Source organism: Podarcis liolepis (genome assembly GCF_965112155.1).
Source record: "Podarcis liolepis genome assembly, chromosome: 3".
NCBI lineage: Eukaryota > Metazoa > Chordata > Lepidosauria > Squamata > Lacertidae > Podarcis > Podarcis liolepis.
This window is the reverse complement of record NC_139557.1, coordinates 55,800,265-55,814,242: the sequence shown is the minus strand read 5'-3', so window position 1 is coordinate 55,814,242 and position 13,978 is coordinate 55,800,265. Positions and strand designations below refer to the sequence as shown.

Genomic DNA, 13,978 nt, shown 5'->3' with positions numbered 1-13,978 from the left:
AATACCAATAGCTGGGGATCACAGGTGGGGAGTGTTGAGCTCAGGTTCTGCTTGTGGACTTCCTGTGAACATCTGATTGGAAACAGTGAGAACAGAGTGCTGTACTAGATGATCCTTTGTCCTGATCCAAGAGGCTTTTCTTATGTTCCTATCTGTACAATAACGCAGTTAGATAATGATTTGCCCAAGGCTCTTTAGCAAACTTTAAGGTTGTATCACTAAAATGTGTGCACATTCATGGTAAAAGAACATAAACACACCGTGGCTAGGATCCAAAGGGTTTGGGGTTTTTTTTACATCACCGTCCCTTCTCATTGTAACCCAGAAACATTCAAATGCTGGGCATGATGTGGCATGATGCAGGATGGCACACGTGGAGGAGATTTCTGTTCTTGCTTAGCATTCTTTGGCTCCCAGCCCATATATAAAACTAGAAATACTTCCTTAAGACAGGTGTGACGCTCACTGTTCTCTCACCTACTACTGAGGAATATGAGAACCAGCATGGTGTCGTCAAAGGGTTCTTGTGGCCTGCTGGGTATGAGAAGTTGGACTGCCCTGCTCTATATGCCAAACATGTTTTCATGGTCCTACCTAGTAAGCAACAGTTTGGCTTGCCATGACATGTGAACCAAGCCTGTGCATGACAGAGGTTTTGATAAATATTTCATTTTTGAAAGGAACTCTGCATTTCTTCTTCTTCTTCTTCTTCTGGAAGTGTTGCCACATCTAACAATGTGTAGAATGGTGCCAAGGTAGTCATCATGCCTTAGTGGTATTTGGCTGGGTATCAGAGAGCCAGGGTGGTGTAGTGGTTAGTGTCAGACTAGGACACTTGAATCCCCAATCGGCGGTTAATGCTGACTGAGTGACTTTGGGCCTGCGACTGCCTCTCAGCCTAAACTACCTCACAGAGTTGTTGTGATTAATTGAGAAGAGGGAGAAACATGTATGTCACCTTGAGCTCCTTAGAGAAGAGGTGAGATATAAATGCAGTAAACAAGCAAGAACGTTAGGAGGTACATGCACACATACAAATTGACTTCAGGTTCCAAAATTAAAGCCTCTGCTAGACCCAGGGCTGCTTCTTTTTTTCAACCAGAACTTGCCAGAACTCAGTTCCAGCACCTCTCAGGTGGGCACCATTGCCATTATAAGAAAACAAGGGAGATGTTCATGGTGAGTTCAGTACCTCTTTTTCCAGGAAAAACAATACTGACTAGACCTTTCTGGAAGACATTGTCAAACAGGATAGTGGCACCCATGGCTTTTTTCCCTAAAAAAAATCAGTGCTCAAAGTTATTGAGCTTTTTTAAGGAAAGATCGCCCTTCTCCTCTTATGCTGCCGCCCTCCGATGCACCACACAGATTGCCATGCTATTGCGTAGCCACAAGCACCATGGAGCCATGCCATAACACTACAGGGATGTCGGAACGCAACGAAGAGGTGACAGAACTCAGTTCCAGTGAGTTCTGACTGAAAAAAGCCCTTGTGGCACCCATATCAGATGAAGAACAAAAAAGGCATTTCAGAAGTGAAAAGATGCCACTCAAAAGGCTGCTCAAGCATGTCAGGTCTACGAATGTCCCTGAATCAAGTCATACCTGGGAGACAACAGAGGACAGAGAGAACAATATACATTTAAATCAAGGTGATGTCATGTTCTCACTTCCTGAGGAGTAAATTGAGTTCCAATACTATCCATTTTAATTCCCTTCCCCTATTTACCACATATGAAGCCAGATGCGAGGTAATTGCTGATAAACCACTTAAAATAGATGGCTGCCTTTGAATTAACTAAATTTTGTTTTAAGCAGATATGTGCTGCTTAATTGGCTTGCAGCAGATAATGCCATTGGGTTCATAGGAATGTAAAACCTGCCCTGCTGCATCAGACTGAAGATCCAGGCATTTATTTGTTTAATGCACTGCTCTGTCACTTTACATTTTACAAAATCTCAAAACAATAGCTCAACAGCCAAAGGAACTGGCCGTCTGTGAAAGCAAAGTTAATGGCCAGAAAATGCCTATGCAGTAAAGAAAAGTATGTGTTAAGTATGTGGAAGCAATGTAGCAGCCACACACAAAAATAAGGAGAACATTCTCCAAAACAAAAAAGAGACAGGTGCAATTGTCTGTGCCACTTTTTGAGAGGCTGCAAGAATCCAACACACACAACCTGAATAGAGTAGTTTATTTTTATTTTTTTAAAGTATCCCATCCAGGCCGTTTGCCTCCCCTAATCTCTCCTGGCAATTTTACCCTAATCAGCATTCGGGTGCTGATTTTTAAGGTTACTTGCTGATCTAAAGGAAACGAACACCTCTCTCTAAGAGCACCACTGTCTCCCCCCTGCCTGTGAGCAGTAGTGGCAGTGATAAGGACAGAGGCTTCAGCCATCTCAAAAGAGACAGAATCACAAAGAGCTCCTCTGATCACTTCTGGCATCTGGTCTTCCCCTCATTAGCACATTAAAGCTGCTCTGTCCATTCTATCAGAGCTACTCTGTCCATTCTCCAGAGTTGTCTATGGAGCCATTTATGCTTCTGCTCTTTGGAAACCTCCCCAGTTCAAGAGGCACTAGCTAACCCCTTTCCCAAAGCCCAAGTTACAAACGGGGGGGGGGGGGACTATCTTATGCATACAACAGGTACCCAGAAAGCACAGATCTCCCAAATGTCCAAGTTAAGCGGCATGCATATATTCCCAGGGGGAGACTTGCCAATTTATGCCTCATGAGAAAATGTCTCTCCTCCTTTCACCCCAATTCTATTTGTGAGATTTTTCACAAGTTAAGAATGCAGCTCATTACATAGGCTTTTGCATTATTAATTTACTGTACTGTGAAAGAAAAGTTCATTTCTGAATATGCTAAATTAAGTGCATGCCAGGTATATAGGAAGAGGGAGGGGAGGAAAAAGCCTCCAAGTTTAAATGCATTGAAGTCTGTGACCCAAACTGCAGGTGCATTTTAAAGATCACTTGGGAATCTTCCGTCATATCAGCACCACTCTGAAATGATTCTTCTGCTTTTCCCTACACTTTAATATGTTACCTCAACCCACTCCAACAAGTGTGGGAAAATATACTCTCCCGTTTCCCTATCTCATCCTGTCCTGTGACTAGACTTCCAGTTGAAAGAAGACACCTGTCAATCCATATAGTCCAGACATCCCCAAACCTGGTGCCCTCAGGATGTTTTAAACTGCAACTAACATCATTTATAATGACTGGCTTGGGAGTTGGAGTCCAACATCTGGGGAGCATCCAATTGGAAACAACAACAGCCATGTTCTATCTCCACTGTCAGAAGCACCATGGCTCTAAATACCAGTTGCCTGGAATTGCAGGTGGGCAGAGGGCTGCTGTGCTCACGTCCAGTTTACGTGCTTCTCACAGGCATCTGTTGGGCTGCTGTGAGAGCAGGCTCATCTTATGACTTTCTCTGGCATCCTGTTCCCCACAGTGGCAAGAAGACAACTTGCTGCCCAGAAAACAATTGCAGAGGCTGGCTGGCTCAGTTGGTAGAGCATGAGACTCAATCTCAGGGTTCTGGGCCCACCTTGGGCAAAAAGCATTACAGGGCATTGGACTAGAGGACCCTCATGGTCCCTTCCAGCTCTACAGTTCTATGATTCTGTGATACTTTCCTGCCATTCCCCCAACAACTGATATTCAGAGGAACACTCCTTATGAATTTGGGGATTCCAATTCACCATCACAACTAATCCTAGGAAGAGAAGGGAGATGCTCCCTGGAAGCAGACACTACAGTTCAGCATTTGCTTCTCCCTCTTCCTTTAAAAAATAACAACCAGGATGTCTGCATCATTGATTCAATCACCAATTGTTTTCTCGGCAGCTTCAATACATCCAACTTATAGCGCCTTCATTAAATTTGGAGAGCTATTCCCTCCAGGGGTGCCGACTTGGGTCCCAGCCTGCGGGTGCCCCGCAGCGCATGTGCAATGTGACGTCATGGCGTCAGGTTCTACATGTGTGCACCGCTGCTCTCTATTGCCACTTCCTGCTTGGAGCTTGCCTGGGAAATGATAGTAAAGGGAGAAAGGTCACAAGGGAACTCCAGAGCTGCATGGAGATCACTGGCCAAAGGCCAGGCTGCCTCCCGAGAAACCCTTTGCGCTCCTGCCACCGCCATCCGCCTCAGCAAACCTCGCAGGCTTATATTGCCTGCACAATCACATTCTCCCAACCTGCATTTCCCAACAAACTGGTATTCAGAGGCATCCTACCACCAATGGTGAAAGTAGCTGGGAATGTCTGACATATCAGGGAGTGGAGATAGGGCAGGGCCTAATGGTGCCTGGAAAGCCCAGAGGAGAGTACTTGGCCAGTCAAGGTATGAGCCTAACTAAGCCTGGTACCCCGGGGTGGAGCCTAGTGGGCATCAGGTCAGGAAGAGCAAATATGTATTTCTTTAGGAATATTTTAAGCCTGTCCCTTCACCACCACTAAACAATCCCAGGGTTGGGTGGGGTAGAACAAAATAAATAAAAACAAGCACATTTTCACAAAAATAGAATAAAAACAAGGGAAGGGAAGCAGCAATGATAAAACAGCTATGCATAGAACAGCTTGACTCTTTGATGCTGGTCCTTCACCCTGAGAAGGAAACTAGAGCAAGAGTCAGATGCTCAGCTGGGAATATACCCCACTAAACATTGAGTAAACCCCAAAACTTTAAATAAAGACCTGATAACAGAGATTGCCATGCCCACATATATCCTGGCATGCAGGAGGCATCATCAAGGACATATTCCAGGCAATCAAAAGCCCTCAAAGAGGGCACAAACCAAAGCTGGTGAGAGCTGTGGCCTAGGGAGAGTCCTGAGTTCCTAACAGAAAGGCCTGGAGGACCAGAGTTGGCACCCAGGCCTGAGGTTTCCCACCCCTGTGGGAAACCATGGTTAACAGTTTATTGTTGGTATGCAGATGGCTCCTGCTTTGCTTATCACTTAGTATGAGCAGAAATGGCAAACCACAATCCCTGGCTTAGCTCTATGTCAGAATTGGGAGTCGTAGTTTGTTTCACTCAATTAATCAGGCATCATATCATGGTTTGTTTAAGGAGAAACAAACCATGATCCCTGTTCAGACATAAAGCTAAGCCAGGAGTTGTGTCTCATTGTTCCAGTTTGCACTATGGTTGCCAACTACAACTACTGAGGTCACAATCACTGAACCATCACTTAGTCATATTAACTCTGTATGGATTAATATTTTAACTACAAACATAACCTTTGATGACACTGTTTTTCTTCCCAAAGGTGAAGCGGGGGGAGTAATGCAGTGAAAAAGAACCTTCGGATTCATACTTTTTCCACTGCCCTTATGTTAAGAGAAATTAAATAGCTCTTTGTTTCTCTTTATACAAAATCCCACAGGAAAGTTCTTTTGTTCTGCACAAGAAAGCTCAAGTGTTCAAGGTTATGAGAATTCATTCTGTAAGACTTGCAAAGTCAAATACATTGGATCTTCAGGTTTATTTTAATTAATAGCAGAAATGCCATAATTTGCCTCTTTAATCATGCAACTCAGATGAACTTGCTGGTTTAGGGTGGCAGAATATTTCTCAAACTATTTTATTTACCGTATATCATCATCATCATCTTGTATTTGGCCTGACTTCAAAGTGGTTTTCCTCTACATTTTTAAACTAAGCTGCGTAGAGTAAGCCCATAACTTATGCACATTTAACTTGTGTTCATTCAACTTTACACGCATGGTAAAAAAATTTTTTTAAATTAAATTAAAAGGGGGCAGAAAGAGGGCAGGATTCTGGAGGAAATAACTTAGGCAATTCCACCCGCCACTGAACCCAGTATGTTTTGACTATGCACAATTTTGGCTTTAGGTGCAATCCCTGTAGCACAACCCCCCACGTTAAGTTGTGGGCTTTCTGTATTTTGGTAGCTTCAATTAGAAAATTGTAGGACCCTAAAACAGATAACTTCTTGTTTTGAAGTCATATTTCCAATACCTTGGAGAAATACTACATTTTGAAAAGCAGCTAACAAATTAAAAACAACTTATGGGAGAATTTGGAGAAGTTTCATGTGTAGAAGACTCACAGTATATTTTCTTCTATAAGCCCGTTTGCAGAGCATCCTGCCCTCCCTTGTGCAAGGAGGAGGAGAGGAGAGGGTTGAAGTTAGTGGAAGTGTCCCTTCTGCTCAACTATCTTGGCTAGGATAGTCTCCAGCGATTGTTGATGACCTCTCCCATCTTTCCACCAAACACGGGGCAGCTACGAGGCCAACTAGCAGGAGCCAGCAGAAAGCCCCAAAATGGAGCATTCTGAGGGTAGAGAGGGACTAAAGTGGCTTAGAGCCAGTCTCACTGCCAACATATGACTGCATTGGCCCCAATGTGGGTTCACTTGTTCCCCACTACCACCTTCCACCGTGGCCAACATGAGCAGCCCTGAGAGTGGATGCTGTGGTGACCCCATCACTCCTCAAAGCCCCACCGTCAGGAGGGAAGAGTTTAGAATGAGTCTTTTATTTATAAATTTACAAATTACTTGTTATTAAATTTGATTTAAAAATGATAGTTCTAACAAGGAAACAGAACTTTAGGAGCCAACAAATGGGTACATCAGTTGTTTGAAAGCAAGGCAGCAGATTCTACACACTCAAGCTTTAAGATATTAAAAGAGGACATGATTTCTCTGCCTTTGTCTCCAGCATCTCAGTGGCACTGACCCTAACATTTTGCTAAACAAACAAGAAGTAGGGTGGGTGGGAGAGAGAGAGAATGAATCACCCCCCCCCCCAATAAAAAGAACAACCATCCCATTGTTTGGATGGGTCATTTTCTGGTTCACAATGAGAAATGATCCTAGGACAAGAGAGGACCATAGAATTCAATGAAGATATCCAAGATTTTAACATAGCCAGCACTGAGCACTGGTGTGTCCACCCAACCCACCTAAAATCCTAAAAACAGTGCAATGCAAACTAGACTTGCTCAGTGGGCACTGAGTCCTGAATGCCTATTGGAGGGGAGATATATGTTGGGGGTGGGGGAGTGGAATGGGGTGATGGAACCCTGAAACAGAACCGCATATGGAGGTTCAACTTAGTTGCCTTGTCCTGCACTGAACTGACTAAGGTTAAGAACATGCCAAGAGATGAGCATCCAGTTTCTTGTTTTGCACTGATTTATAGATGCTGAAGTGCAGACTGCACTCTGAACCTGCTGTGGCCAAAGTCCATGCCTCCCTGGGAAGTCTCACAACACACTCAAAAGCCAACAGTCATCATTGTCCTAGAAGTCCCCTCTGACTCGCTCCCCCCCCCCACATCTTCACCAATTAGTGCACTTGCATTGTAGGTGGGTCCATGTTAAGGGATCATTTCTCTAGACATATTCTTTACTTCATACTGTCTCTCAACAGTGTTCTCTCTCTCTCTCAGAAATGGAAGCAGCGTATGCTGTTATGAAACTTAAGAGAGGAATGATGGACTAGAAGCAGGAGGTATTTGTGCTTCTTGTTCTTCCTGACATTTCATAGCACCTAACACCACTCATGAGTTGATCCCCAAAAACAAATCTACAGAGAAAAAGAAGGGAAAGTGCCCTTCCTATATCCAATGCCATTTGGGGCTGAGATCCTGGACAGAATTCACCACAACACCTTCAGACAAGAGTTGCTATTTGCTTCACATCATAACATTAGAGTTGCTTCAAGGGTATCTGTTTCTATGACCAATTAAGTAAAAAACGTTTTCCATCTCCGACAGGCTTTCAGGATGTTCCTGGAGTGAGAAAAACTCATTAAAATGAAGGCAGTGACATTACTTGAGGACTGGCAGTGACATTGCTCTAGGAATTACAGAAAACATCATCAGGGTTGGTGGTTAAAATAATCAGCTCCAAATTCAGAAAAGCTTGAAAAATTAAAATGCACTCCCATATCTCACCACCTTTCATCTACAAGCAGTGCTTAATTAGGGATCTGTCTTGAAATAAATTCCATGGTTGAGATTTGGAATATGTCAAGCAATCACCAAGAAAAACATATACAAAAGCACCTCTGCCCACCCCTCCAAAAGGTTCATCTGCTGGGGACCCTTTGCATCCTCCTATCTCTACACCTTTTTGCTTCCACCTTCTTGCTTACCATCATTAGCCACAAGAGCCAAATCATGCATACAAATGGTAACCACCAGCCATATCTTAGGTGGCATTCAACTCAATATTACTCAGAGTAGACACACTGAAATTAATTAGCATGCCTGAGTTAGGTCCACTCATTTCAATAGGCTTACTCTGAGTCAGTGGTTTTCAACTAGTGTGGCGTGGCACCCTGGGGTTCCTTGAATGATGGTCAGGGGTGCCGTGGGCAACACTGGCCTCTGTCCCTCTTTCCTTCCCTCCCTCCTCTGATGCCCTCTCGTGTCTCTACCTCCCAAAGGCTTGCACAGCTGTTTGTTGCAGCAGCCCTGGCTACAAGCTCCCCAGGTGAATGGTGCCTCTAGGGCAGACCAGGGGTTACTTCCCAGGCACCTCTCTTTGGGGGAGGGGGGGCATCTCAGAGACCAGGGGCACTGATGCGGCTGCAGGCAAGGGGTGACATAACTGGGATCCTGAGTGCAACAAGGGTGCTGCAGAAAGAATGTAGTTGGTTAAGGGAGCCGTGGACCCAAAAAGGTTGAAAACCTCTGCTCTGAGTATTAGCCTGAGTATTAGCTGCACCCCATAGTCAAATTCAACTGGACTTAACCGTCCTTTACCTTTACCTTACTCAGTAAAATTTAGTTGAATACTGTGTTCAAATCAGTGTTTTTCTTTTTAAAACCACTTCAAACTGAATATTTTATGTGGTTTGGAGATAAGCTGTGCCTAGTGACTATCACATACCCATTTCTGGCAGCGAGGCAAATTAAAGCTACTATAAACCATTAAGTAGATGAGGGAATTGGCACACGAGAGGGGAGGAGGAGGAGGACATCCCACACAAGGCTGCTGTATGCTCCCCATAGGCAAACCTTTAGGGGGGGAGTGGGGGGGGGTTCAGTGAGAACATTTGCAAAGTGGAGAGAGCAAGTGGAGATCACAAACAAGCACATGCCTCAACCTTGTTCTACTGGCTACAACAGATGGCTTCTTTCAAGCCCAGGAAAGGTCTGTGTGGGTGTACGTGCAGCCACAGGTTCCATGCTGGTGACTCCTGGGCCAAAATGACAGCACTAAGTTGCAGCTTCAGTTATCTTTTATAAAAGTAACAGATAGGTAGCCGTGTTGGTCTGCCATAGTCAAAATAAAAAAATTCCTTCCAGTAGCACCTTAAAGACCAACTAAGTTAGTTCTTGGTATGAGCTTTCGTGTGCATGCACACGAAAGCTCATACCAAGAACTAACTTAGTTGGTCTTTAAGGTGCTACTGGAAGGAATTTTTTTATTTATAAAAGTAAGTAAGGAAGCACTGATCAAGTTTGCATCTCTCTTCACAAATGGCTCAAACGCTCAACAGGCACACTTGCACCCTGGCCTGGGAGCACTAATAGGTGGGTCCCTCTGTTTTTCAAGGGTGAGAGGCCCTGCACGTACTCTTTATGAGAGCAGCAAGGTTGCAGACCCATACAATAGCAAGAGGCACAGTGGGTCTTTCATGAGGAAACTCAGACGGAAGTCAATTTCTCACTCTACAGGAGCCTGGCTTGCCAACACATTTAGCAGAGTATACAAGTTAATCAGATCTGGACTAGGGATTTACCATTCATATAGGAATACAGTTATGAAATAAATGGATTTTGAGTCATAGGCTTTTCTGGCAGACTCTTATTTATCCTTTTCAAATCTTTAAAAAAATAAATACAGACCACCTGTAAAGGCAATCCTGATTTCCCCTCGCCAATATTCCCCAGCCCTTGTGTGAAGAAGCCGTATCATCTTTACAATGGGAACTTTCCCTATCATCACCAGCAGGCAAGCTTGTGCTAATCCAAACCCACTGAAAATCCCAGGAGACTTTAGGCTTTGTTTGTTTGGGAATATTGCAAATGCAAACACACACAATACCTCCTCATGCGAATAAAGAATAGACTAATCTCAACTGCATTTCTAAATCCTCCCTACTTCATGCCCATCATTCAAGGAATCCACACTGGGTATGAACATTTCACTATTAAGATTTGAAACCGCATAGTATAAATGGTTTCTCCTTGCTGGTGAATTCCATAGAAAAAGGTGCAAACAAAAACCAGCCTCTTCCAGATCCGCAGAGCGAGAGCAGCTGGAGAGTCCTGGGTCTATACAAAGCATTGTTTAAAATGGCCTTTCTTAGAGAGTTAACTGCACCATGACAGGGGTACCCAAACACCATCCTCCCCCAACCAAACCTCGTGGCAGAATTAAGACACTTTGGTCCTTTTGTGAAAGGGCTGCCTTTGCCTCCATCACTGCTCTCCTCCTCCTCCCACTACTCAAGGGTTGCTCTACTTGAGCATCAACTCCAACTCTGTGGTTTGCTGCCCTGTCTCCTGGATCGGGGCCGTGCCATCCCCTCCGTTCTGGCACTTTATAGAATGAATGTGCTCGCTTGAATGAGAGAAGCAGGCAGTCACTGAGGGCAAGGGAGGGGGCAGCGGCAGTTTAGTTTTCAAAAGATGGCTTTTACACCTCTTCCCTCCCTTAACTCAGGTTAAGCGTGTGGGTGAGAAATGCCAAAGGAGAGCAGGTCAGCATTTTGCATCTCTCACACAGGCTGCAGTTCTCTCTGGTTTTGGGGCAACGCATCCTCTACCCACCATGTTAGTGTACCACCTGCTGCCGCCTCTACAAATGCAAAGCATCCATTTTGCCCCCCAATCTCTATTAGCCCCAGGGAGGCTTTCAGAAGTCTCCCATGGAACTAGCCACTGCTCCATATATGGGAGTGGGATGCTCCTGCATTCAAAACCACCCAGTCGAACAAAATGGATGGCCCTTTCTTTATACCCACAGAAACTCTAGGCAGCCGAGCAAGACTTTTCTAGAGCGATCCCTATGAGGAGCGTCTGTTGGGGCTCTGGGTGCAACTCGGAGCCAGGACTTAAGAACCGTGGCTGGACCGCTCAGGTCAGAGAGATCCGCCTTCGACTTAAAAAAAAAAAGAGCCCGGCTGAGCATGTGCAGAGCGCCCTTCTTTCGTTCCGCCTGGCTCTCCAGCAATGGACCGGAAGAAGGGATCTTAAGCCGGCGGGTGTTGGCGTTTGCCTTTTCTCTCCCGCAGGAGATCCCGCTCCTGCAGCCTGGCTCTGCGCTCTCCCCGCAAGGCGACTGGAGGAGGGGTGGGGGGCGAGCGAGAGGCCGCGAAGGGCGTGGGCAGCAGCAGCAGCTCACCTGTTAAACACTTTCCGGATCCTCTGGCGCACGCTGGAAGCCGAGGGGGCGGAGATGCTGCTTCTGCCGCTGCTGCCGCCGCTGCCCTCGGGCGGCAGGTTCTCGATGGTGGCCACGACATGGTTGGGCTGCTGCTGCTCCGGAGAGATCATCGCGGCGGGGCTGGCGCTCAGAAGCGAGCAGCAGGGCGCATCGTGCGCCGCCCGGCCGCCCAGGCGAGAATCCCGCGGGGGATCCAGGAGCAGCAGCCGCGGGAGAGGCTGCGCGCCGGGCTTGAGCGCTGCTCCTCGGGGCTCCAGCTCCAGCCGCCGCCGCCGCCTCCTCAGTGCTGCTCAGCCATGAAGCGAGGGGCCGACTCCTCCTCCTCCTTCGCAGGCAGCAGCAAGTGTCCGCCAGCAGCGGGGGGTGGCGGGGCTTCCGTCTGAGGCAGCCCGGAGTAGCGGCTGCCTCGTGTTGGTGGCTTCGCGGCTCCTCTTTTGTCTCCCCTCAGCCCCGTCCGGCGCCTCTGCCTGCTCTCCTCACAGCGCTGCGGTCAGGTGCAGCGCCTGCCGCGAGCTGGCCGCCCAGTCCGGCCGAGGGGGCTGCCTGTGCGCGCGCGCGCTGAGCAACGCAGAAGTGCAGCAGCCGGGAGGAGAGAGGGAGAAAGAGCGAGGGGAGAAGCGAAGCAGCCCCACGCCCCCTCCCTCCTCGAATCGCGCCCACCAGAGGGAGCACGTGCTGGCAAGCCTCTCCCAGGCCGGCCATCCATCCGCCCACCGACCCCTCCCCCGTGTCGGCTTCTCTCTCTCTCTCTCTCTCTCAATTGTCTGCCGGGAGTTGTAGTTTCTCCATCTTCCAGGTGTTTCCCTTCAGACGCCTGATTAGCTTCAGAACCACCCGGCCTTGGACAGCGGCAAGCACCGGAAGCTCGCTTGCAACTCGGGCTGAGCAAACCCCACAGATCTGGCGCCAAAAAGAAGGGGAAAGCTCATGTCTTGCTGCAGCACCTCAAACACTTGATTCTGAAAAGGTGGTGTGGCAGAGCAAGGTGGCACTTTCTGTCTGGCCTCAAGTGGCAAAAAATAATAATCCTGATTTCAGGATTGCAGAATTTACAGCTGTCAGTTCTGAGGGAAGACAAAGAACCACAGCCCAGGTGGGGCTCGCAAGCTTGAAGAGGAAGTGTTTGATTCTCCTCAGCTGGAGGCTCAGGGCAGGTGAGGGTCACGTGCCTCATCAAGCCCAGAAGGTTTTAAAGGAAAGCTGTCCTGGCCACGATGCCGTCTCTGGTTCTTGAGGAGACCCTCCCCCAGCCCAAAGATATCGTATTTGGGGTGGGTCTTCTGAAGTGCGTTCCTGCACCTTTTGGTGAAGAAAAAAAAAGCACTGCCTAGGACTTTGTGCATGCAAACCGTGTGCTCTGCCACTGAGCTATGCCCCTTTTCCTACATACCAGGGATTTTTTTTTGGGGGGGGGGGTGCCCACTACCCCTTCCTACTCCTTGGTGTCCTCCCTGAATGCAAGCCAATACAGAGCATGCATTAGTGGCAAATAATGTATAAATTCAAGAGGGTTGTGGGACACAGTGTTCCAGGAATGGAGAATGTGTGGTTGTTAGGATCTGATTCGCATCAGTTCCAGCCAACGTGGCCAATGGTTAGGGATGATGGGAGGTGTAATCCAGCAACATCTTGGAGGGCCACAAATGGATATTGCTTATTGCTTGTAAGCCGCTCTGAGCCTGGCCTTGGCTGGGGAGGGCGGGGTATAAATAAAAACATATTATTATTATTATTATTATTATATCCATGACTGGCTAAAGCATCAAGCTAATATGCAGGAGAACCTTGCACTCAACATGCCAGCCATGTTGGTTACAACTGCATCCGTGTTCCCACCCTGAACAGAAAAGTGTGAGTTAAAGACCCACTTTCCTAAATGTGCCACGGGCACACATGAAGGAAGTCCAGGGCTTTCTGCTGTGGGTCCCCAAGTGTCTCTTTTCAGGCAGCTCCCCTTGTTGTTGTTTAGTCGTTTAGTCGTGTCCGACTCTTCGTGACCCCATGGACCAGAGCACGCCAGGCACTCCTGTCTTCCACTGCCTCCCGCAGTTTGGTCAAACTCATTTTGGTAGCTTCAAGAACACCATCCAACCATCTCGTCCTCTGTCGTCCCCTTCTCCTTGTGCCCTCCATCTTTACCAGCATCAGGGTCTTCTCCAGGGAGTCTTCTCCTCTCATGAGGTGGCCAAGTATTGGAGCCTCAGCTTCAGGATCTGTCCTTCCAGTGAGCACTCAGGGCTGATTTCCTTAAGAATGGATAGGTTTGATCTTCTTGCAGTCCATGGGACTCTCAAGAGTCTCCTCCAGCACCATAATTCAAAAGCATCAATTCTTCGGCGATCAGCCTTCTTTATGGTCCAACTCTCACCTCCATACATCACTACTGGAGGCAGCTCCCTATCACACTTTAAATGTAAGCACTGCAGACAGAATTCCTCCGTTAAAGTGTGGAGCTGCTCTTAGAATTGCAGTTTTGTCCAGTGTTTCTTGGTGTCTCTCTCTGTGCATATAAAGGTAAAGTGTGAGGGAAAGAAGTAAAATGTTTCTGGAGGCAAGGCAGACATCAAATAGCATGCCCAGCATATGC

The 13,978-nt window shown here is 47.1% G+C and overlaps 1 protein-coding gene across 1 annotated transcript in view; it reads right to left on the bottom strand.

The window, feature by feature from the left end:
* The window catches only part of SLC35F1 (solute carrier family 35 member F1), a 193,263-nt gene extending 181,171 nt beyond the window's left edge, over window positions 1–12,092 (bottom strand). Inside the window, exon 1 of the mRNA XM_083497883.1 lies at window positions 11,350–12,092. Coding sequence (XP_083354009.1) covers window positions 11,350–11,501 — 152 coding nt within the window. The 5' untranslated portion in view covers window positions 11,502–12,092. The remainder of the gene's footprint in view (window positions 1–11,349) is intronic.
* Between the last annotated feature and the right edge of the window lie 1,886 nt (window positions 12,093–13,978).